Raw genomic sequence first — 23,791 nt, 5'->3', positions numbered from 1 at the left:
TCCTTGGTGCTAACCAAGGCACTGTGCATGAAGAGTTCCCAAGATGAGCAAGTATCAGATTGAGGACATTCCCTGACATTTCAGCTCAAGCATTGTCCACACCACAACAAAACCTTACACTCTCAGCAGGTCCAGTGTTACAGACACCAAGAGCCACAGTGGAGGTAGAACTGCTGCTTTGCTTTTCAAGGTCCAGGTTGTTTAGATAAGGTCAGATCACACTGCTTAGGTGTCCAGGTGTTATAATGGTCCCAGAGTTCTAATTTTTATGTACCAAAATCTCAGAAGTCAGCAAGTTAAATCCCCAGAGCTTCTTTCACACCCAAATCCATATTTCCATTGCTGTTTGTATAAAATACGCTTGTGCCTTTGCATTTAAGCACTTCTTAAGGGAAATGACATGTTGGTTGATGTTGCTTGCTCAGCACTAGAGGACAGAGAAGGAGAATAAAAAAAGAATTCCCATTGGTTTTCACAATTCCTGCAGGAGACAGGGCCCTAAAGGTGCTGGGACTGCTGGTTTATTTTTAGCAGTGGGAGTGAGCAGGAGTTTGCTGTCCAAGCACTCTGCAGGGTGAGCAGTACCTGAGTACTCAGAGGCTCAGACAGGGAAGGGATGGGGGGAACATTCAACACAGGAATGTGGGAGATCCCTGAATCCTGACTGGCCCTGACCAGGACAGTGCTCCAAACCAGAGAAACGAGGTTGTGGGGTGGTCAGGGTGTGAGCCCAGGCTTGTGAGAGCATGGAGAGGAGCAGTCACTGTCCATGCATCCTTCTAACACCTCTTCTTTCTCCTCCTTTCCTCCTGCAGTGGTAATGTTATTATAGAAACCAAATTCTATGATGACGATCTTCTCGTAAGCACTTCCAGAGTGAGACTTTTCTACGTTTGAGATGGGGCTTTTTGGAGCTGTTTTAGTTTTCCTCCATACAGTTCTTGGTGCAGAACCCCCCCGACTATCCAGTGGAAGACACTCCTGTAGGCAGTGACCCTGGGGACCAGCTCAGCGTGGGTTGTGACCTTTGCCCATCAGTTCTTTTGCTTTCTTCTCTGACAAGACCAGACCAAATCCTCAGAGACGGGGCCATCTGCGTAGCGATGCCCTCAGGAAGAGAGGCTGTCTCTGAACACAGGCAAACGGTGGTCATGCAGAACAATACTGTAAATTTGTGTTAATCTCATCCTTTCTACTTCTCTGGACCCTGGTATAATCTCCCATTTCCACTCACACCAAACTCTCAATGCTTTTATTTTGGGGTTAAGTTAACCTTTTCATTTTTCTCATGTTGTAGATTTTTATCCTTTCGCTGGATTTCTGTGTAACTGGTCCACACATCCTTTTACCCCCAACTTGTAAAATAGACTGTGATATCACCTAATGTAATTAAAACAAATTTCTCAATTAAAACATTCCTACCGTCCAAAGAAGGGAAGAAATGTCAGTTTTGTGTGTTTTCCTTTCTGTTACAAAAATGTACCTCAGCAGGCACAAACTCCCATCACTCAAGCCAGCAGCAGAACAGGGCTTTCCACTGCTCTGCCCCTTCCACAACCCCCTTCTCTGTGCTCTTCCTCCAACTGGCCACATCAGAAAGGTGTCCTGACTTCTCTGACCAAGGCTTCTCCTTGGCCTCCCCTCTGTTAATCCCTTGGGGCCAACTGTCCCCTTGTCACCGGTTTCTCAAGCAGCACTGCACACTGTTGTGCTTTTCCAAGTGCCTGGGGACACTCAAGCCCCTCTGGAAATCCCATGTTCCCCTGAGCCCACAGCACCATTCCCGTGCTGGGCTGGGCTCCCTGGAGCTCCACTGACACCAACACTCCCCACGTGGGGAGGCTTCAGTGACAGCAGCACATTTTCTGTGACACATTTCTCCAGCCCTGCTGCCACTTTTCCCTGCAGTTTGTAATCAGCTCTAGCACGTGGACATTGTGGGAAGGGACATCTCCAGCTGCTGCTCCTGAACATCACAGGCAGCTGTGTAATCACTCAGTGCCTTGGTCAGCCTGTCCTGTTGCTGGGCTGGAGATCCTCAGAGCCACAAGGAAATGAAAGGCATCATTTCACATCCTGGATTCAGCCACTGGGTGTGTGTGGGAGGGATACAGAGTATATGTCGTTTAGGGGGTTTGAAGTTGGACCATTAATCCCCATTAGCCACAACAGCAACTCTCACCAGACCTCACTGATGGATCCCAGCCTGGAGCACCTGCAGGGCAGAGTCTTGTCAGCACTGTGACCATCCCAGGCCAGCCTTCCAACAGAGACACCAACCAAAACTGCACACAGCACAAACCACAGCCACTGAGGGTGGGACTCTGTCCAAGGGGAGACACAAAGGTATCCAAAAAGGAAAAGTGAAAAAGGTTGAAGGTCTTGGAAGCCGCTGTCTGCGTTGTAGGGCAGACACCGTGCTAGACCCACAGAGGAGGGGTCCAGCAGAGACAGGGAGCAGGCACCACCTCTGCCAAGCTCAGCTACAACCAAGGACTGACCCAGGGCACAGGGACAGATGCTCCCAGTGGGTCTGAGTCTACCCTGCTGCCTTTTCCTTCTAATGGCCAATCGTATCCTGGGCTGCATCCAAGGCAGCACAGCCAGCAGGTCAAGGGAGATGATTCTCCCCCTCTACCCCACTCTTGTGAGACCCCACCTGGAGTGTTGCATTCATCCCTGCGGTGTCAGTACAGGAAAGACATGGACCTGATGGAGGAGGTCCAGAGAAGGCCCCAAAAATGATCAGAGGAAAGGGTCAGCTTGCCAGTGAAGATAGGCTGAGACAGCTGTGGTTGTTCAGCCTGAGAAGGCTCCGGAGAGACCTTTTTGCATCCTTCCAGTACTCGTAGGGGCCTGTAAGAGATGGAAACAGACTTTTTAGTAGGGCCCATAGCTATAGGACAAGGGTGATGGCTTTAAAGGAGGGTCAATTTAGATTAGATATAAGGAAGGAATTTTTTAGGGTGAGAGTGGTGAAACACGGGAACAGGTTGCCCCATTTCAGGTCAGGTCAGTGCATCAGCACCTGACCTGGTTCTGATCAGGTGCTGATCCACTGATCCTGACCTGGTTCAGATGTCCCTGCTCCTGGCAGGGGGGTTGGACTAGGCGACCTTTAAAAGTCCCTTCCAACCCACATCATTCTGTGCAAACTGAATTCCCAGAGCCACTTACCCTCCCCGGCTCCCTGCGGGGCCGCTCACGCTGGCGGCTCCGCGGGGCTCCAAGAGGGCACCGACCCGCGTGGCTGAGGCTCCCGCCGGGCGAGCAGCCCTGGGAAAGGCTCCTGGAGGGGGCCTCTCCTGAGACGGCCCGGGGGGTCTCCGGAGCCCCTTCCCCCCGCGCCCGCCCTGCCCGGGCTGGCCCAGTTTGCCCGGCCGGAGCCGGCGGGCCCCGCTACGATGGGTCACTGCCGCCCTCCTGTGGCTCCGTGCGGAACAGCCGGAGCAGCTCACCCGCTCCTGGTCCCGAACCGCCTCTCCTGGGCCGGGCCGGGCCGCAGGGCAGGGTGACACTGGGGAATGAGCAATCACCACCCAAAACCCAGGCAAAGGGCCCCGGGGAGCTCAGAGCAGGAGCTCGTTCTTGGCCCAGGCACCCTGCCCTGTGCGGCTGATGGGATTTGGGAGCCCTGGGAGAAGGGGCAGGAGACACGGGCCCAAGCATGGCACTGTCAGATCTTGGCTCCCTTGCATGGGACAGCAAAGGTGCCAGTGAAGGGAAAAGCGGGGCTGGAAAGTGAGAGAGGGGAGCAGGAGGTCAGGGGTGCATGTGTCACCACTGCCACCAACAACCCATGTCCCTGTGGCAGTTCTGGCTGCAATGTGAGGGCATCCTCATGCCACCCTCTGCAAAGTCTGGGGGTCACAAGTGAGTGCAAGGACCAACACAGTGATTCCCCCTCTTACTTACCAAATCAGTTCCCATCTGGAAGTTCAAAGGCTTGGCAGGCATCTCTGGGCCACAAAGCAGCCCCCAGCCAGCTCCACAAGCAGGGCTCTGCATGAGGGAAAAGCTCTGTGGTTGAAGAGAGGCAACTTTGGCAAGGGCAGGACCCAGCTAAGGCCCCTGAGGAGCCTCTCACTAGGCAGGGCCTTGCCCAAAGCTCAGGCCACTCACAGAGCCCTGGCTCGCTTGGAGCTGCTGCCTCAGGCGCCTGCTGGAGCCTTTGGCATAGGCCTGGCCGGGTGCGGCAGCCACTGCCGCTGTGGTGACTCGCGGCCGGCAGCCGCGGCCTTCCTGGGGTGTTCGGCCTCGATGGCTCCCACAGCAGGCACCAGTGCCTCCCGGCCGGGGCATTTGTTTCTGGAGCCTCGGGGTAGGGAAGGTGCTCCCTGCCAGCTGGAAATCGCCACAGGGGTCTCGTCCATCCCCTCGGGAGGGCCATGAGCCGCCCTGGCAGCCTTGGAAACCCTGAGGTGAGAGCAGAGCCCGGCACGCAGTCAGGGCCCATGGAGGCACATCGGGAACTGGAGAGAGGTGAGCACAGCTCGGGGGGCTGGCACACAGAGATTGGCGTGAAGCTCCATCCTCATCACCCTCCAGCCATGGCTTGGCCTGGGAGCACTCCGAGCTGGGCTGTTGCACAGCAGCGAGGGAGGAGGGTGATGCACAACAGCCTTTTGGCTTCATGGGAGCTCCCTGCATAGTTCTGGGGTCCATCACACCGTAAGGCTCCCTGAAGCACAGCTGATGGCAATGGAACCACCAAGCAGGGCCCTGCACTGGATGTGAGAGACCCTTCCCTGTGTGCTGCCATGAAGGTGAGGAGAACTGGGGCGGCTCCCGCTCTCCACGGCACGCACCAGGCTCTCACACCCTCAGCACCCATGGCCAGCAGCTCTTCAGGCTGTCACCCACCCTAAGGGCTGCTCTGGGAGCCCTCAGCTGCCCGCCCGCCCGGCAAAGCCACCGGGGCTCCTGGGCAGCGCCCCAAATCTGCCCCGCCCAAACAAGGCTCAGGCGGGGCGGCAGAGCCATCCTAATGCGCTTAATGAGCTGATTCATGAAAGCTGCTGCCGAACAAAAGGCGCACAAACAGCCCAGGGCCACGTTATGTTCGGTGTCTGCTTTGCTACTCTTACCTTCCCGCAGGTGCCGGCGGCGCGGGCAGGCAACGGGCAGGGCGTGGGGACGGCGGGCACAGAGCGGTGACAACGGGCAGGGCAAGGGGACAGCGAGCACAGAGCGGTGACAACGGGCTCAGCAATATCTCGTCCCATCTCACCCAGTGCCATCCAGTTCAGCAGCACTGGGAGGAGACAGGAGGCCTCGGCAGGTCTGAGTCCCCTGCTCCTTTTTGAGGGCACAGATCCCGCCCCTGGGTTGCCAAATCAGAGCAGGCAGAGCCCTGAGCAGGCACTCAACCACTCAGACACAGGGATTTCACTGCCAGGTGACCTGAGCACAGTTCCATCTCTCCCCAAGGACAGGAGGAGGACAGCTGGAGCAAATACAGGATTCAAAGCACCCTTTTTTCAGTCCAAGGTGTCCAATTCCTCCTGCCCTAGGGAGCATCCGCCCACCAGCCCTCAGTGCTACAGGACCTGGCTGCAATCCCTGCTGGGCTCAGCAGCTGCCTCACCCCGCTGCAGGTCTGACAGCCACATCTGCAGTGCTCCAAGAGAGGGGCCAACCATCACCACAGCCCCTTTGGAAGAGCATTCCATTCTTATGGCATCCAGCTCTGAGCCAAAATCCTTCCTGCACCACCCCCCCACACCAGAATCCTGCCTGCACCTCAGTGCCACGCAGGGTGTGGAGAGTGGCAGGCACCCAGAAGGGGTGACAAGCTGAGACAAGCAGGGGACACAGAGCAAGGGGATGAGAGGACCCTGTAATGGTGCTGAGATCCTGGTGTCCCCAAAGCCAGGCTGGAAAGGTCTGACATTGCCCTGAATGTGAGAAAGGGGAACAGTGACAGGCTGTGGGAAGGGATCACACTCTCACCAGGTACAGAAGATGGGCCCCAAGAAACTGCAGGGGATGCAGGAGTGACGTGAAGGCCCCGAGGGTGAGGCACTGACAGAGCTGGAGCCACCTGGCTGATAGAGAAGCAAGTGTTCCAAGGAGAGGGCAGAGGCCCAATTTCCATGGGAGGAGGTGGCAAACCCGGCAGCTGAGCCCAGATACATTTGGCTCAGGAACTGGGAACGTCTGCGCCCCTCGACGTTTCCCGGAATCCTTGCAGGAAATTCCCTGGCACAGAGTAGGAGCTCGGGGGAGGCAGTTCCGGCTGCCCCGGGCCAGCAGCCACGCTGTGTCGCCTGTTCATCCCCGTCACCACCAGCCTGGCCGGCTCTCCTGGCAGGTTGGCCTTGGCAGCGCCACCCAGGGCGGGGGACAGCCACGGCGGCTCCGGGGGCAGCGGGGCCGTGCCCATCCCGCAGCGCTAGATGGAGCTGCGAGACAGCGCTGATGCTGCCGCTGCGGTCACCGCCTCGCCCGGAGCCGGGACAGCCCTGAGGGCCAGCTCGGCACAGCAGCCAGGCTGGCGGGGCACCCGGGGTGGGACGTGCCACCAGCCGTGCCCCAGGAGAGGAGCGGCCCCACCTCTGGGCTGGACACGGAGTTCCCGGGGCCAGCCCGGAGCTGGGATGAGGTGTCCCAGCATCTCCACAGGCACCGACACCTGCATGCCTCATGCCTGCCTTCATCCCTCATTCGAGTACGTTCCTGCCAAGCCAGGGATGCACAAGTCCCCAGACAGGCCGGTGGGGCTCCCCACGGCCACACACAGTGCCCTGCCTTTGCTGGGGACCTGTCACCTCTGAGGGGTGCCCACGGCCATCCCACGGAGCTGCACAGAGTGCAGGGAGCACCAGCTCCAGTCCCTGCTTGGTGTCCCATGCTCATCTCTTCCCATGGCAGCCTTGTTCCACAGCCCACCCCGGGGATGGAGCTTTAGGCTGGGGGTGTCCCCAGGGAAGCAGCACATCCTTACCCTAGGAGCGGGGATAAGGGGGATTTGCCCCAAACCAGCCAGCCCCTGAAATTGCTGTGGGTTGGTTCAACCAGAATTGGCTCTGCAGCCTGCACTGCACCATCCCTGCAGGGGCTGCACCCCACAGCAGCTGCTCTGAGCCCTTGTGAGCCCTCAGGGCCTCGCTTGGTGTCCAGCCCCATGCAGGACCACAGTCCCTGCCACTCCAGCCAGGGCATTTAGAGTCACATCCCTCCTCTGCCTGCGGATCCAGGGCCCGGAGGACCCACATCCCACCCAACAGCCAGGCAGAGCCCCTCGCCTTCAGGCCTCTCTCTGAATGGGAAAGGACACATATAAAGATTCATCCCTGTGGGTTCTCCAAGAGCAAATCAGACTGTGCTTTCTCAACCCCCAGATGTTCCACTTGCACTGTGCTTTCTTAGTAAAGGAATGCAGGATCCTCTCCAGGTCCACATCTGCTCTGAAGGACAGCACTGGACTCTTACTCCAAGGTCTCCTCCTGGCCCACACCTAGCACAGCACTGTGGAGTGGATCTGAGCCCACCAACCCCTGCCTGTCCACCACCCCTCCCTCCGGGGCTCCCCAGCCAGCCCTGAACAGGAGCCACAGCCCTCAGCAGGGTTTGCAAAGCTGAGGGGCTCTCTCAGCCCTTTGGAGAGAACCAGCTCAGCCAGAGAAGCTGGAGCAGCCATGGGCACAAGGATGGACAGAGGGTCTGCACAGGAGGAGCTCCAGGCAGCCCAGCTCTGCTCCCTCTCCAAGGCTCCCACCCCCAGAGGGGGAAAGGATTGAAGTGGTGGCCCCAAGAAGATCTGGCAGGGGGGGCAAACATCCAGCTGGGTTTCAGAGCTCAAGGACCTCTGCTGGGCTGGGGACAGCCAGGTCCCTCCAACAGCCACCTCAGGGCCCAGGGACAGAGCTGCCCTGGCTCACTGAGGGGGACAGGCCGGGGGGACACAGCAGCCAGGGATGAGACAGCAATGAGATGTCCCACTTCAGCTCTCCAGACTGGGCTGGTCTTTCCTGCCCACACCAGGCAGCTCTTGAGGCAAGTGCACAAACATTCCTGAGCCATTGAGGAGGCACATGCAGTCATACCAGGCATGACTGGCCAAGGCCCTGGGCTTCCACAGCCCACTCCTGAGGGGTCTATTCCAATGGGACACCTCACATCCTGAGCCAGGTGGCAATTGCTCCACCACAGGAGCAGCTCTTCATGCCTATTTTCAACAGCAACCACTCAAAATTGCTTCTGTGTTTGTGAGCTTGAAGAATCACACCTGGAAGGCAGTTTCACTCGTCAGTCTCTTAAGCTGATGCCAATTATTTGCCCAGACACAAACTGCAGCAGTAACCAACCCCAGCCTGTGTCTTGCCTGCAGTCCAAGCCCTGCATTCCCCACAGGCAGGTTCTCCACTGAGCCCCCAGGGTGCTCCAAATTTAATGAGGGTTGTCAAGATGCAACAAGAAGTTTTGGATGAGGCTAACCAAAAGCTACAGCTGGTGCAGCTGTAACAAACCCACGATGGGCAGGTCAGGATGGAGGCAGCTGTGCCAGGCCAGGCTCAGTCCAGCTGTCCACAGGGCATGGGCTCATGGTTGGTTCTGCTGGCTGTGACCCATGGCAGAACAGCTCCTCTGGAGTGATGTGCATCAGGCCAACCACGTGGGAGCTGCTCTCAGTCCACCTGGTTGTTGAGCCACACAAAATGGCTTCAGCTGAGGTCTGGACACAGCAGAATCCTCAGAAGAGCTGCCCTTGGTTTCAGTGGCCACTGGAGCACATGGACACAGTCTGGGTCCCTCCTGGTGCATACGAGGCTCTCCTGATGCTCCCTACTGCAGCTCTCCCGATAGTTCCTGTGGGAGCCACCTCACCCATCTTCAGAGGTAAGCATCCACCTGAGGACAGCTCCATCCACTTGCCTCCACAGTCTCCAGGAGCAGCATGATCAGCAGCTCAGCAGGGTTTGGATCCCTCACAACCAACACGAGGTGTCTGCAGGTGAGGGGTGGCACTGGCACTTCTGCCCTGCTGGTCACAGCTGAACATGTGACCTGTGACAGCTCTGGGTGAGGGCCCCAGCACTGCTCCCGCCTGAAGGCACACCATGACTGCGGGCTCTTCACCTTCTGCCCTGTGGTGTCAGCCCCCACAGAGCCCAGATCAGGCCTCCAGGCAGAGCTGGGATCATCTCCTGAACATTGAGGCAGGTGGGACTCTCCAGCTCCCAGTGGGCAGACCCTGGCACAAGGCTGACTCCTCAGGAAAACATCTCCAAGATCTTCACAGGCACCTTCAGCTGGCACGACTCCTGCGAGCCGTCTCCTGCTGGGGGGACCTAGTGCTCCTGGCCCCTGTCCCAAGACATTACCCAGGTGAGCAGTCTCTCGAGCATTTTGGACTCACTCAGCCCCTGTGGCACTGGGCACCACAAAACCACCGTGTTCCACCTACATCCTCCCAGGACCCTGCAGGTGGGAGCCTCTTCCAAAAGAACCACCACAACTCCTCCATCCTGGGATGACCCCAACTGCTGGGACAGCGCCGGAGCTGAAGGGCTTTTATAGCTCCTGGCAGGGTGTGGCTGCCCCTGATTAGCCAGGCCAGAAGCAGGCAGCAGCTCCTGATTGGCTCAACGCAGCCCCTCTCGCGCTGTGATTGGTGGGCAGCTGCTGCAGGGGTGAGGCAGCAGCAGAGACAAGTGGCAGCACGTGGTTGGCTGTGGTGTAGTGCCAGGTGGCAGCACATGATTGGTCAGATAGGAGTGTTGCTTGGTGGTGATTGGTGGAGGCAGCATGAGGGAAGACGGGCCAGGTGGCAGCACAGGATTGGCTAGTGGGCTGAGCTGCCACGTGGGGATTGGCTGGGGCTGGGATCCCTGCGAGGATCCATGCACGGAGCTGTGCCTCAGCCCTGCCCTGGCACTGCCAGAGCACCCCCAGGCCATGGGGCAGCAGGGGCAGCCAGAGCCACTGGGGCCGAGCCACAGGGATGGAGATGGGGTGCAGAAACACCGGGGCACGTGGGGGGAGGAACTGGGGTTTGCCCTCTCCATCCCCGCAGGGCTCCCAGCAGCCGGGTGTAGGGTAGGGTCACTCTGACCTGCCCCCACACCCCTGGCTGCTCCATGCCCTTCCCAACATTAGTGTGCCCACCTGGGAGGCTGGGGCAGCCTCCAGTTTTACCTCACACCAAAATGGACCCTGTGACCCAAGACCACCAGGGTTTTGTGGGGCTGCAGAGCAGACAAGTCCTTCTCTGCAATGGGGACTGTAAGGCCACTGCTCCCCCACTGTTCCCCCTCTCCATCCCTGGGCCCTCACACCAGCTTTGTGTGTGCAGAGTCCCCACATTTCAGGGACAACTGGAGCCAGTTCTCTACACAGCTGCAGAAGCTTATTTGAATAATTTGCCTTGCAAATCTACAAGTACCAACTTGAGTCTTGCACTGTGAGCACCCATCCCCTCATGATGCAGGAGCCATGCATGGGGCAGCTGTGGTGAGGACACGAGGATGTGGACGGGACTCCCAGCGCTGCTCACCAAAGCCCCACCCAGCAGCACAGTGACACTTAACAGCACCGTTTGCCACTCCCAGAATGCCCTATCCCATGGGAGGACTGGATAACCAAACCTGGTGCTGCCTCACACCGCAGGGCTGGAAGGGGCCTGTGCATGGCGGCAGTAAATCTGATAAGCGATCAGGCAGCACCACCATTCAGTGGATAATTAAGGTGTAAGTGCAGAGGAAATGACCTGGCTGCTCCTGGGGATCAGGAGAGGCTGTGACCCTTGCAGCCAGTGCATTAAATGCACACTAGTTCCTCTTCAAAAAAAAAAAAAAAAAGAAACTAAAAGATGAATCATGTCCCAGCATCTGAACACTGCTGGGATTGCAGCGTGAGAGAAGGAAACGAGACCATCTGGTGAGGCTTTGGCACAGCCTGGATCAGCAGGGAAAGGGGACTCCCTGGAGCCAGGGCGAGGGTTTGGGAGCACAGATACAAAGCAGGTTCTTGCAAACGAACTGCACACACCTGGCAGAGCAGGCTGAGCTTTTCCAAGCTCCAACACCCTGGAGGAGGGAGGAAAAATGAGTTGGAGGAAGATTAGGAGCAAAGCAGCAGAGGCTAAGGCTAAGTTAAGGCCATTTTGGTATGTTAGAGCACACAGACAACCCTGACCCATCTCCCCTGAGTCTCACTACCAAAACCTTGACACCCCAGAAATTGCTGGGTGACCAGCGCAGGCTGGAGCATCCCCCAGGACCAGCTCTGGCTGAATCCAATCCCTGCTGACACTGACTCCTGCCCCACTGCCAGCAACACTCAAGCCCCAAGAGAGGGAAGGCATTTACGTGGCCTGAGCTCTCCCCACCCCACAACCAGGGGTCCACCACCTGCAGCAGATACTGCAAGGAAGGAATTTTGGGGATGGGTTTCTCATCCCCACTACACAAGCCAAACAATCCCCAACAAATTTGGCTGCAGACAGAATTGCTGAGCAAACCACAGCCAGGCCCCCACACTCCCTGTCCATGGTTCCCAATCTAACCCATCCCTACCTCTTGCCAAGGGCAGCCAGAGCACACAGGACATGCAGAGGCCATGCTGGGGACACTGGTGCAGCTCTCCACAGGAATACAGCCATGGAAAGACACTGCCTCCCCTACCACCACAGCCACAGGGGGACAGCACAGCCCCCAGACCTCCCCACCAACACTCTGCACCCCTCTCTCTCTTCCCAGCCCAAGTCCAAAGCAAAGAAAGAAAGGAGATAAAGAAGGGAAGAAAGAAATAAAAAACTAAAACAAATAAAAACTAAAACAAAAAGCAGCAGTTGGGAGGCAGCCTTGTTAGGACAACTCAGCAAAATAAAATTCCGGTTTATTGTTGGACAACATTGTTTCACACATACATCAAACAGGCCAAAAAAAAAGAAAAAATAAAAATAAACAGCAACTTCATAGACAGAAAAAAAAAAGAAAACCTTTTTATCTTTGGCCTTGCCACCTCATACAAACCACGATCTATGGTACAGCTAAAGTACATACACAAAAAAAGTTACTGGAATGCTCAGATAAGATTGTAATTTTTTTTTTTTTGCATTTTTGTCTTTTTTAATTTTTTTTTTTACAAGGTTTTGCTTTATTCTCCTTTGAGATAATGGTTTGGGCCTGGTCACACCACAAGTAAAGTCAGAGATAGGTAACAAGAGAGATATACACTTCAAAGCCCCCCTTTTGGTCAATCCGAGATCACTTAAAAATGGCGGACCTCCTAACAATATGTACAAAAATATAAAATGTAAATAAAAAATACAAACAAATTCTCCTTTAAAGTACTTTTAAGAAAGAAAGCAGGGCCTTGAAGTTTTGGTGCTCGGGGGGGAGAGGGTTTGTGGGGAAGGGGGGTTTTCTCTCCCCGCTAACGGGCGAATCATTTCCATGTTCGTTGAGTGGCAGCGCCGCGCCGGGGGGCGGGGACGGGGTTCACTCTACTTGGTGAGGATGACCACGGCGGAGGGGGGAGGAAGGGCTGTGTGAGGGAAAGGGGGCTGCAACGGGGGTCCCCAGGGGAGACCCAAGGGTGAAGAGGACGCGCTGGCCTTTTTTGTTGGTTTGTTTTCCTCCTTATTTAAAAAAAAAAAAAAAAAAAAATTGCTGCCTAGTCATCTTCATCGGTTTTCTGCTTCTTGGGATCAACGTCGTCATCCTAGGGGGAAAGCAAAGCTGTCAAGAGAGGGGATGGGGACTGGGGCTGCTGGGGGCAGGCAGGAGTCACCCCAAGGCAGGGAGTGAGGCTGGGCAGTTTGGGGTCCCTCTCCTGCCTCAGGGACAAGGTCTGAGCACCACAGATGTTTCCCTCCCTCAGGCAAAGTCCTCTCTTCTCAGGGAGCCCCTGAGTGCCCCCAGCCAGGCCTGCCATGAGCATTCCAGGTCTCCCCAGCCCAGGGCCAGGGCTCGGCTGGGCGGGAGCAGACACCCCCCCTAACCAGGCCAGTGAATAAACAGAACTGGGCTGTGTCCCTGGAGAGACATGGGGAGCACACAGGCAAAGCATTCCAGCCCCAGAGTTAAGCCCAGCCCCTCTAGCCCCACTGACACTCTCCCCCCTCCCAAGCCCTCTGGGGACATGTGTGGCTCTAAGGGGCTGCTTAGTCTTCCCACCTCATCATCCTCAGCTGCCCGTTTGCCTGTGGCTCCCTCAGCTTCGTCGTCGTCATCACCATCCTCTTCCTCACCTGCATGGAGTACAAAGGGAGGAAATGTGAGACCCTCTGGGAGAGCTCCAGTACCACCTCCAATACCTCCCCCCTGGGTTTAATCCTGGCACACCCCCACAGTGTGATGGCATGTCCCCATCTACCCAGGTGCCACAGACCCTGCTCAGGACAAGAGGTGACAGAGGACACTGTGGCTTTCTGGTAGGTCAGGTCATTTAGGGGATGCCCAAAGGGAAAATAAGGATTGGCAGCCTCAAGTTTGATTCACACTGCATTTGTAACACAGACAGTGAGATGGCAAAACCACCACCTACCATAAGTGCCGAAATCGTGGCAAAATGGGGGGGAAAAAAAAGAGCGAGGAAAAAACTCTTTCTAGTGGCTGCTCTGCCTAACCACTCCAGATTACTTCTGCTTCCCTTCGCAGCTATTAGTCCATCTTTAATGAGTTAAGAGAGCCAGAACGCATTAGTTCTGAGTCAGAACACTTTCTAATTATCAGAACAGCAAACAAATGCTTCCAACTTATCTTACAGCCAGCCAGGAGGATGAGCAGCGAGCTCTGGGCTTTGACCCACTTTGAGCTCAAATAGGCCAGTGGATCAGAACAACTGAGTCAATCACCTTTGGCCAGTTTTGGGGGCTCAGGGGCAAGCCCAGAGGCAGAACAGCTTCTCAGCTGCCGAGACAAGTCTCTTGTGTAACAGGAGACCCTACTATAACTTAGAGTTAAGGCCAGTAAGCTGGCTTTAAACCACCGCCATGAGCCACACGTATGGCCAGCCTGGACAGCCGGGGGGATTAAGGTCAGCCCATCCTCCCCTCTCCTCTCCTGACGTGTGCCCAGCTGCGGTGTGGCCCATGCAGCAGGAAGGGCCAAGATTAGCTCCCAGCGATGGATCAACACCCGGCAGCCATCACATGCACTGGGCTGGCCGGCAGGTCAGGTGACAGTGCCAAGCTGATTGGGAGCATTTTTAGTTCTTTGAGCTGCTTTAAGCAAAGCAAATAATGAGATGGGATGGAGAGATGCGAGAGGAAAATATACCCTCAAGCTCTCCTCTGCTGTCAAACCCCGGGAGTCTGGCTGCAAGTCTTGGCTAAAAAAGCTGATGCAAGCTGGACTTGCTGCCTTTAAATCTCTCTCCTGCAGTGCTCAGGTGCAGCTCTCAGGCAGGGATCGCCCGAGGGCAGCAGGCATGGACAGAGCCCGTGCCAGCAGTCAGAGCCTGTGCTGGATCCCCGCGAGGCACCGGCGTCTCCAGGCACCGCGTGCCAAATCGTGCCTGCGCTCGGTGAGCTGGGAAAGCAGGGCTGGCACTGCGGGACCAAAGCTCCCCAGGTTTGTCACAGCAGTATCCAAGCAACACTTCCACCCCACACATGCGCCTGCAGCACACGCATCCTCCTCCCTGCTCCTGCCCGAGAGAAGGGAGAACCAAGTGTGCCCCATCTCACCCACCCTAAAGTAAGGCTGGGGGTAAAATGGGCTCAGGACAGCACACAGCAGTGCTGCATCTGTCCTCAGGGGTTAAAGCCACAAGTTAAAGAGGATCACAATTCCCAGTTGTTCCTAGTGATCCAATTCCGACTGAAGGGCACAGCAGGCTGCTCAGACAAGTGCTACCCCAAAGGAGGTGGCTTTCCCAGCTCACACTTTCAGAATGAGCATTGGTTTAATGGTCATTAAATCTTCAGCCCTGTCCCTATCTCCCCAAAACAAGCCAGCAGGTTAGTAGGTCAGCACGTAAACCAAAAATTCACAGGGGATTAACCTAGTAACAGATAATCAGGGGCCCTGAGTTCATCTCAGCATAACAAGAAAGGTTTTCTCCCAGCCTTAACAAGTGATAAAAATAAACAATGCTATTCATCCAAGCAGATCTTGGGAAAAAAATAATAGCAGGGAGGGTGAGAAGTGATTTGGCAAGTCACTGCTGCCAGAACCCATTTCTAGGCTGGGTCAGGTCAGGAAGCAGCAGAGGGCAGGGAGACACAGGACACTGCAGCCATAGGAAATTCAAAGCAAGGCTATCTACTCCAGATGGAGGATCAGGTAAGAGCCATAGGTTCCTCTGCTCATTTCCACACAGCATCCAGCCTGGGAAAGAGAGCTGCACGGGCCTCTCAGCACGCTGCTCCATGAACAAGCAGGGTGACACGCCCTCTGTGCCTGGGCCAAGGCACGGCCACCCAGGGCTGTCCCTGTCCCAGTGGCCAGCGCTGGTGTGTGCAGCAGTGGCTGCGCTCACAGGAGTCAAGGGCAGATTTTACTACTCGCACGGAAGGCTAATGCGCTTATGCAGCGCCGCGGTAAGGTGCCGTCTGGCCAGAGGGAGGGAGGAAGGAATCTGCCCTCAACCTGCTGGAAGGGATTCAAGGCTGACTTCACTCCCAGCAGCGGCGGCTCAGGCAAGCAAGGAAGGAGCGAGCCTGGCTGGCGGGAGCGCTCTGCCCACAGCCACGAGGGGGAGATGCTGCTCTCTGCTCGCCTCCGCTTCCCGGGAGCCTGCTGGCCAGAGCAGGACACCGCCGCGGGATGGGGCTGGGGAACAAGCAAAGTTACCATCACCCTCTTCCTCCTCGTCCTCTTCTTCACCGCCTTCCTCCTCCTCTTCGTCTACTTCGTTGTCAGCCTCCTGCTCTCCATTTTCCTCGTTCTCCTTGGCAAGACAAAACATCACTTAAAAAAATGCACCGGGAAAGGGAGAAGGTGGAAGAGACACTCAGCACAATGGGTGTTCCCACCTTTCCTGCCAAAAGCAAAGCACCAGCCCACCGGAGCCCTGGGCGCACATCCCACCTTCTGTCTGCCTCCACACAACCCAGACAGCCCAGGCACAAAGGAGAGAGCCCACAGTAACTTGGGGCTGCAGCTTTGAGACAAAGCCTGAAATGGCTCTCATGACACATTGAAATGTGGCACAGTGATTTCCCCCCAGCACCTCAAAAGAGGAAACCAACCAGTTTACTTGTACATGATGTATTTCCCAGCTGAACTGGTTGTAACATTGTAAATCCTAGTGGGTTTTAAGTTTTTTTTCCTCTTTATCCTTGCCTAGGGAAGGGTTGGTACTGGACAGCCTCACACAGCTGTCAGGGAGGGAATCCAAGCCCAGCCCTTCTGCACACACATGAACAGCCCACAGGCTGGGAGTGTCCACATAACGTGAAGCACCAAAGGCTGAAGGGCTTCGCAGGGCTCAGGGCTGCCGTTTACAGGGATCCCCTCTCAACAGTGCTAGGGACAAACTTGGAGCAAAAGTAAGAAGAGGAGAAGAAAAAGGCATTGGTGTACAGACTGCCTCTCCCAGCAGACTGCAGCCATACTCACAGCATTGCCGTTGGCTGGTGCATCTCTGCCATTTTCTGTTTCTTCAACAACTTCCTTCTTCTCTTTTAGATCCTGGAAGGAGCAGAAAAGCAGAGAAGTCACCCCGATTCCAGGTGTCTGGGTCAGAGAAGCTGCAGATCAGGTGTGAAAAACACAGTCTGAGAGCGAGAGCAGGCGCTGGTTTCTCTTCATACAGATTTGTTCTGTGATTTGGTCGCCACGTTCTGGCTCCTCCTTGGGAACGGGAAAACATGGGGGCGAATCTCAATCCAAGTCAGCCTTGCCAGAGCAGCCCTCTAAAAAAGAGACTGCTCTGTTTCACCTCTGAGCTCCCAAACAGACAGAGCTGGCTGCCTGCATATATGCTCAACAGCAGCAGAGCTGGCTGATTGCCCATCTTAGCACAGTCCACGCAAGCTCCTGCAATGCCACGGAGAGCCGGCAGCCCTGACCAGAGGATGGGCACCCACGGCTGCTCAGAGCCTCCCCAGCAGGAACAGATCCCCGGCACTCAGCAGGGGCTGTGCTCCCTGCCCTGCCTAGCGAAAATCATACGGCAAACATTACACGCCTGGTCTTTCTCACAGCAGCAGAGAGGAGGCTCCAGCATCCAGCTCACAGCCTGAAGTGTAACAGGATGGGGTGGGGGAAGAAATCTATTTTTACACTGCTCCAAGAGCCGTGCCTGGCTAGTTCGGTTCAAGCCTCCACCGCGAGCAGAGCGGGAGCTTGTGTGTTTTTGCTATTGATCACTGTCAAAATGTCATGCCAAGTCGCTCAGCAAACAGGCTGAAAGGATCCAACTTTATGTTCCTGCATTAAGAACACTTGGATTTAACACTGGCATCTCTGCTTGCATCCTCCTCCCCTTCTGTTCCTCCATCAGCTGGAGCGAGATCCTTCAGCACAGTGAGTGCTACCCCAGCCAAGGAAAGCAGGGAGGCCCTTCCCCAGGGCCAGCAGCACAGCCACAGCGGCTTCAGCAGCGACCACGAGGTGTTTAAAAGTTGCTGGAAGCTCCTGCTCCACTGCGGTGGCTTCTCCCCCCTCCTGCCAGCCCTCTGCAGCTGGCGGTGCCGCGGGCACTGTCACCACCGGCAGGGAGCCGCTGCCTCGTGGGAACACGGAGGGAAGAGCACAGCCCTGGCCCTGCTAGGGCGATCACTGCTCCCTTCTGGGAGGGTTTCTGCAGACTGCGCTGGGGAGGCAGCACAGGCATTTTAGACCACCAGGTTACTTAAATAGATGCCATTTCCAGAGGCACCCACAGACTGCCAGTGCATGGAGGAAAGACTTTTCCTGGAAGAAAGCATTGAGGGGGGACAACACCTGTTGATCGAACCTCACCTAAACAAACCAACCCAGGAGTCTGGAGTAAAACAAACACGGAAGATCCCTCCTCCTTTCACTGCTTACACACAAATCCCAGGCCACCTCCTCCACACTGCCCAGTTCCACTACAGTTTTACACTGTCAGTGGCTTCCACTGCCCTGTTCCCTGGAGACTGATCACAACCATTTGGCCTCTCATGCATCACTGGGCTACAGCTGCTGCATCACACCAGGCACATGGGCACGAGGGCAACAAAGCAGTACCCAAGTTAAACACAGAACAAGTCAAGCAGTCAGAATTTCCAGCTCTCAATGTGCCCAACAGTTCCTTTTAAAACAAGTTGTTCACAATATCCAAGCAATTCTCCCAGTGAAGGAACAACTCATTCTTGGGCATTTCAGCTGGACAGATCTACAGCCCTGACCTTTCCTGCATCACTGAAAATGCTCTCAGTTTAACCACCATCACGACGCCAGGTCATGAAATTTGTGGTAGCAACAGGGTTGCAGAGAGCATCAGATTCCCCCTCGTCCCTTCCCAGTCCAACACAAACAGATATGTGCAGGAGCGTCCAGACCAAGGGCCAGTGCAGGCTGCAGGGCTGCTCCGGCGCCAAGACTGAGACACAGCCTCTAATTATAGGTGTGTCAGGGCTGTTTGTCCATGGAATGAATAGCAGCGGTATAGAGCCACATACCAACGGCCCGGAATGCTCTACCTTGTCCCCGGCCCTGCCCTGGGCAGGATCCCTGTGGCAAGCGGGGGACATCAGGGCCGCAGCCCGCGCCTCCCGCCGCCAGGGGGCTCCCCCGCGCCGCCACGCGCGCGGCCGCCATTCAAACCGCGCGCCACTCTCCGCGTCCCGCTGATTGGCCGGCGGCCAGCGCGGCGCCCCGCGGGCTGCCGGGAGCTGTAGTCCCGGCGGGGGCGGCGCGGCGGACTCCGGCTCCCAGGCCCGCACGTGGTGGGCGCCCCGCGGCACCGGCCGGGGGCGGCGCCCGGGCGGGGCGGGAACCCCTTCCCCCTCCATCCCCGCCTCCCGGGAGCGTTCCGGACGGCGAGGCGGGACGAGAACGAGCGGCCCCGGTGCCTCCGCGCTTCTCTGAGGTGTGGGGGGGGTCACCTTGCCGCCGTGCGCGCCTCCCCCCGCCCTGCAGCGCGGACCCTTGTCCGCTCCCAGGAGGGTGAGCCAGAGACGAGGCCCCTTCCCGCACGCGGTAAAAAGGGCAGGGGAAGGTTAACGGCAAACTTGGCCCCGTTCCCCCGGGGAAGGATGGGGATCGACCCGCCTCGCCGCTTCCCGGCAGCGGGAGAGCCGGAGGCGGCGGGGACCAAGCCGCGGCCCCGGAACGGAGGCTGGGCAGGCGGGATGGGGGCATGGCTGCGGGAGCGGGAAACAGAAGTGAAATCGAAATCTGCCAGAAACGGCGTTTTGTTGGTTGTTTTTTATAAACCCTCCTCTCGGCCGGATTTTTTTTTTCCCCTCCAGTCGCGCTTCCCCCGGGAGCGGCGCGACCCCGGGCCAGCCGGGGCGCAGGGTGAGGAGGCCACCGGGCACGTCCCCCGCCGCCTTCCCACGCACTGGCCCAGCTCGGGTCCCCTCGCAACTTTTCCGGCCGTGGCCCCGGGCTCAACGGGGCGCACCGCGGCCGCTCGGGGAGCGCAGTCCCCCCGGGGGACGCTCCGCCACGGCTCGCAGACAAAGGCGTGCGCCGGGAGCCGCAGCGGGGACTCCCGGGAGAGCCTCTCCCGGCTGGTACCGGCGCTCCCCAGCCTCTTCCCATCGCCTCCAGCAGCGACTCGCAAACTTATCCTGGTTGCGAGGAGCTCGAGCCAGGGCCGGAGCCCTCAGCCCCGCCGCCCTAGCGCATCAGGGCACCTCCTTCTGTGGAGGTGCCCCCATCGGGGTAACTCCAAAAATAACAAAAGCCCCCCGGGACACCTCCGGATCACCCCCTACTCCCCCTCACCTCCGAAATAGTAACTCCCAATACGGGGCACTACCTAAACCGCAAATCTCCCCCCCCGTCCTTCCGGGGGGTAACGCCAAAAAAACAACTGTCCCCCCCCACGCTCCAGGGGTAACACCACCACAGCAGACGCCCCTCCCGCATCAACCGGGCGCAACTCCGAAATAGCAACCACCCGCCCACCCCGCTTTTCGGCAGCAACTCCACAACAGACACTGCCCCCCCCACCCGTGCGTGTTCCGGAGCGCTTCCCCCCACATCCCCCCGCAGGGACGGGGCCGAGCGGAACACAAGTTTGACGGGGCTGTCAAGCTCCCGCACCGCGGATTGAATGAGCGAGCGCTGCCGGGTGCCGAGGCACTGCCGTGCGTGTACCCCCCCGGCTCCCCGAGCCCCTCCGCAGCGGGATGACCAGCTACTGTCCCAAGGAAAGGCGGGAGGGAGCGGGACATGGAGCGGCGGGGCTCGGCAGCACCGGCAAAGGCGGCGAGCACGTTTCCCGCACACTGTAGACAAAGGAACGGCGCTGGCAGCTCCGCACTGCAAGCGCGGCGGCACCGGCTCCGCACCGCGCCGCCAACTTCAACGCGAAGGACGGAGGGGGAAGGGGGAGAAACGAGGGGGCGGGACGGGCAGGGGGGGAAAAAAATTTCCGACGAAAAAAACACAAAAAGGAAAAAAAAAAAAAAAGCCAGAAATCGCACGGAAAAAAAATTTAAATGAGGGGGGGAAAAAAAGCCGTGGAGCCAGGGCGCGAGGCGGCGGGTCCCTCACCTTGGCGGAGATTTCAGCGCTGGTGTCCACGGCCGCGTCGGACATGGCGGGGGCGTGCGGGGCTGTGTCGCGCGGGGCTGCGGCGGCGCGGGCGGGCGGGCAGAACAATGCCAAGATGGCTTTGCGCGAGCCAGTGGGAACTCACGCGGCGCCGCCGGCCCTCTTATAGAGCCGGGGGGCGGCGCGCGCTCTGCCCCGCGCCGCGCCCCATTGGCCGCGCGCGCCGCGGCCGCCGGGCGCCCATTGGCCGCGGTGCAAACAATGGGGCACGGCCGCTTAAAGGAGCCAGCGAGCGCCGCCACTGCGGCGATGAGTTGTGCTCGGTCTCAGCGCGGCGGGCGCAGAGGGGAGCAGAGCCACGCCCCCCCGTGCTACCTCCGCCCCCGCCGCCTCCGCCCCGCCCCTCCCGCCGTGTGAGGCGGCGGGCGGGAGTGGGGGGGAGGGGGGAAGCTCCCGCCGCGCCTGCGGAGGGGCGGAGGGGAAGTAATAAGAGTTAAAAATAAGAATAATAACAGTAATGCAGGAGAGCCGGCGCTGCCCTCCCCCAGCCGCGCTCCCACGGGGTCGGCGGTGGTCCCGGGGCAGCCCCGTCCCTTCGGTACCCCGCTAGCCCCACTCGTTCCCTGTGTTTTCGGCGCCCCGCGGAAACTTTGGCCACAACAACCGCGGCCGCCCCTGGGGGGAGCGGGGAGGGGCGGCCCGCCCAGCCTGCCGCGCAGAAATGCGGGATTCCCACCCGTTTGGTTATTCTACAGTAAAAAAAACGTACCCAAGCTGTTGCTACTCCCCCCCACCCCCCCCAACCTTCTGCGAGTTCACGGTTTAAAGCGCACCAGGAGCTTCCCTACGCTCCCCATCCGCAGCTCCCCGTTATATACAGCCGTGCCCCTCGCGCCGCGCCCGCGGGCACCGCGACCGCATCGGTCCCCCCTCACACCGCGGGGTAACAGGGCACCGACGCAGCGAGCGAGGGGGCTCAGCCACACTCAAGATGGCGCCGAGAGCCCTTCATGGGGCAACCACACGATGTTACCATCCCCTGGGAGCCGCTCCGCCGCCCACGACGGCCCCGGGGGTGAGACAGAGCAGCGCGTAAGTGGTCCCCGGTGTAGAAAGCGCGAATCAAGGGGTGAAGGGGTGGGAAAAACCCCCCTCCATATGGAGCACAGCGAGGCTGCCACACTCAACATGGCCGCCAGACCGAGGCCGAACTTGTCCTCGGAGGGCGGGATATGGGCCTCGAACGGTGTGGATTGGTCATTAGCGCCAGGCGAACGCTGTACTGACGCTTTGCGGCTTCCTATTAGCTGAGCTGCCTGTCTGTCTACGGCCAAGTGGTTTTGAAAACCCGGAGGCGGCTCGGGGCGGAGCTGTGGAGCGGAGTTGACGCCGGCCGGCTGGGGGCCCGGGGTGGGGGCTCCCGCGGGCGGTGGCCGCTGATCCTGGCTACTAGGGGCCGCGCTGACCCGGGGTTCTTCTCTCTACGGCTTCAGGAGAGCTGTGGAGAAGCCATGGTAGTCCCCACACCGCCTGGCACCAGGCGTCGCGGCACGAGGCGTCATGGCGCCGGCGTCCGTTGCCCCATCCCCACACGCGCCCGGCGGCTGGACAGAGAGACGGGGCCCCGTTTCCCGGACAAAATGTCCCTCCCACTCAGCGCGGTAGCACCGCAAACAGGCTGGTCTGTGCCTGGGCGCACCATGCAGCGCTTTTCTCCTCAGCCTCCGCGTCCTGCCCCTCGTGGGAGCAGCACTGAGGAGATGGTGGCGTGGGGAGGGGGATCAGGGCCGCGGGGCTGTGGCGGGAGCGGGAAGCACCGGCACAGCCGAGCCCTCACGGCGGCCGCTGACCCTCGGAGTGACCTCGTACCGGGGCCAGCCACCCCCTGCCCTGGCCGTCCCCCGGCCCAGGGGCTATAACCCCACCAGCAACTCTCACGTTGGATCACAGGCGCTGTCGACACAGCAGTGCCCCGCTCACGAAGGTCGGGCACTGCTGGCGTTTTGTCAGGAGGGACCTTCTGGGACGATGGATTTCTCGCGTTGGGACCTTTTGGGGATTCCTCACGTCGGATGTCCCGCCCTGACCTGGCGGCAGGACTGGGCGTGAGCAGGGCGAGAGCTTCTCCATGCACTCAGGGGAAGGAGAGGGCTGTGGAAACCGGGATTTCTGGTTGCTTCTGGCTACGCCTCTCGCTTGGAGTGTACGAGACAAGGGCAGCTGCTATTCCCGGAGACAGGACTCAGTGGGTTTGGGGCAGGTTGCTCGCAGTGCTGGAGGCTGGAGCGCCCTCTGCCACAGCCCAGCCGGGAGCTGCCGGCGAGTCTCGAAATGTGTCCGAAAGAGGAAAGAAAAAAAAAAACCACCCAAGCTCAGATCCCTCAAAAAATCACTTTTGCTATAACTTGTCTTTCATGCGTGCCTTCTGCTCAAACTAGGGATGTTCCTTCGGGCTTGGGGTTCCCACGTTTCAGGAAGAGTTAAAAAAAGAAAATGAGATGTGGGATATTTCAGGAAGAAAATTCGGAATTTAGGAATCCTCAAGGGATGGTCACACCAGGATCTCACAGAGGACAGGGGGCGGGGGGGTGGTGGTGGGAGGGCTGGAGATAAAAAAAACCATCCAAGCCTGCAGTGGAAGCAAAACTGCCTTAAACCACTCCGCGTCGGAAATCCATGTATAGCCCTTGGTGCCGTCCCTCTGTGCAGCGGGATAACCGGCTGGCGAGTGCCTGTGAGCGTAAGGCAGGGAGAAGCAGGCTCAGCTCGGCGCTTTATGCCTCAGCAGTCCAAAAAGAAACAACAGGAACTGTTGCCTGTAAAAGGCAGCTGCTGCTTTACCTCTTCCCCACCCCTCCGGACTGCCGGAGGAGCGGCTCCTCAGGGAGCAGAGACAGGAGGAGGAGGGTGGAAAGGGACTTTGCAAAAGTGCCCGAGCATCGGGGACAGAAGTTTCCAGGGCTGAGCTCTCTGCCTGGGACCTCGCTCCGTCTGCGGCAGGCGATTGCTCTGGCAAAGGAGCCGAGGTGCCGGAGGAGGAGGTAGAGGACTTTTCCCTCCTCACCGGCCGTTTCCCTAGCTCAGCAAGTAGCAGCCTCTCTAATCCCCGGCGAAGATCATGCTGCTCGGGCGATTATTTCATCGCGGCAAGCTGCTCCTCGGAGGAAATTCTCATTACGCTCTTCAGAGAGGCAAGGGAG

General features: G+C 58.3%; 2 protein-coding genes and 1 long non-coding RNA gene across 7 annotated transcripts in view; 1 reads left to right on the top strand and 2 right to left on the bottom strand.

Moving 5' to 3' along the window:
* PDE6D (phosphodiesterase 6D) overlaps window positions 1-1,463 on the top strand; it is a 33,565-nt gene extending 32,102 nt beyond the window's left edge. The window contains exon 5 of the mRNA XM_005484888.4: window positions 816-1,463. Within this exon, the coding sequence (XP_005484945.1) occupies window positions 816-897 (82 nt within the window). The 3' untranslated portion in view covers window positions 898-1,463. The remainder of the gene's footprint in view (window positions 1-815) is intronic.
* LOC113458999 (uncharacterized) lies at window positions 915-10,272 on the bottom strand. 2 transcript variants are annotated; one of them, XR_012581656.1, is made up of 2 exons: window positions 3,916-10,272; window positions 915-2,856 (listed from the first exon to the last, which is right to left on the bottom strand). It is a non-coding gene; the product is annotated as an uncharacterized LOC113458999 (long non-coding RNA). The 2 variants fall into 2 exon arrangements; XR_003379774.2 differs by having other exon boundaries at window positions 8,049-10,272.
* A 1,552-nt stretch (window positions 10,273-11,824) lies between these two features.
* On the bottom strand, window positions 11,825-20,753 carry LOC102069515 (prothymosin alpha). Of its 4 annotated transcripts, none has more exons than XM_074547287.1 (5): window positions 20,592-20,753; window positions 16,515-16,586; window positions 15,747-15,843; window positions 13,125-13,198; window positions 11,825-12,669 (listed from the first exon to the last, which is right to left on the bottom strand). In XM_074547287.1, the coding sequence occupies exons 1-5, from the start codon at window positions 20,634-20,636 to the stop codon at window positions 12,622-12,624; spliced, it is 336 nt and encodes a 111-aa protein (XP_074403388.1). In that variant the 5' UTR covers window positions 20,637-20,753; the 3' UTR covers window positions 11,825-12,621. The 4 variants fall into 4 exon arrangements, with proteins under 4 accessions (XP_074403388.1, XP_074403390.1, XP_074403389.1 ...); XM_074547289.1 differs by having other exon boundaries at window positions 15,753-15,843; XM_074547288.1 differs by having other exon boundaries at window positions 15,747-15,840; window positions 20,592-20,750.
* Window positions 20,754-23,791: the final 3,038 nt, after the last annotated feature.

Source organism: Zonotrichia albicollis, chromosome 9, assembly GCF_047830755.1.
Source record: "Zonotrichia albicollis isolate bZonAlb1 chromosome 9, bZonAlb1.hap1, whole genome shotgun sequence".
NCBI lineage: Eukaryota > Metazoa > Chordata > Aves > Passeriformes > Passerellidae > Zonotrichia > Zonotrichia albicollis.
This window is presented reverse-complemented; position numbering and strand designations above follow the sequence as displayed.

Coding starts and splice junctions, on each gene's coding strand:
- LOC102069515 (XM_074547287.1), bottom strand. CDS start 20,636: ATGTCCGACGCGGCCGTGGACACCAGCGCTGAAATCTCCGCCAAG. Junction 13,199..15,746: donor CGAGGAGGAAGAGGGTGATG/GTAACTTTGCTT, acceptor TACTCCATGCAG/GTGAGGAAGAGGATGGTGAT. Junction 12,670..13,124: donor GGGCAGCTGAGGATGATGAG/GTGGGAAGACTA, acceptor CTTTCCCCCTAG/GATGACGACGTTGATCCCAA.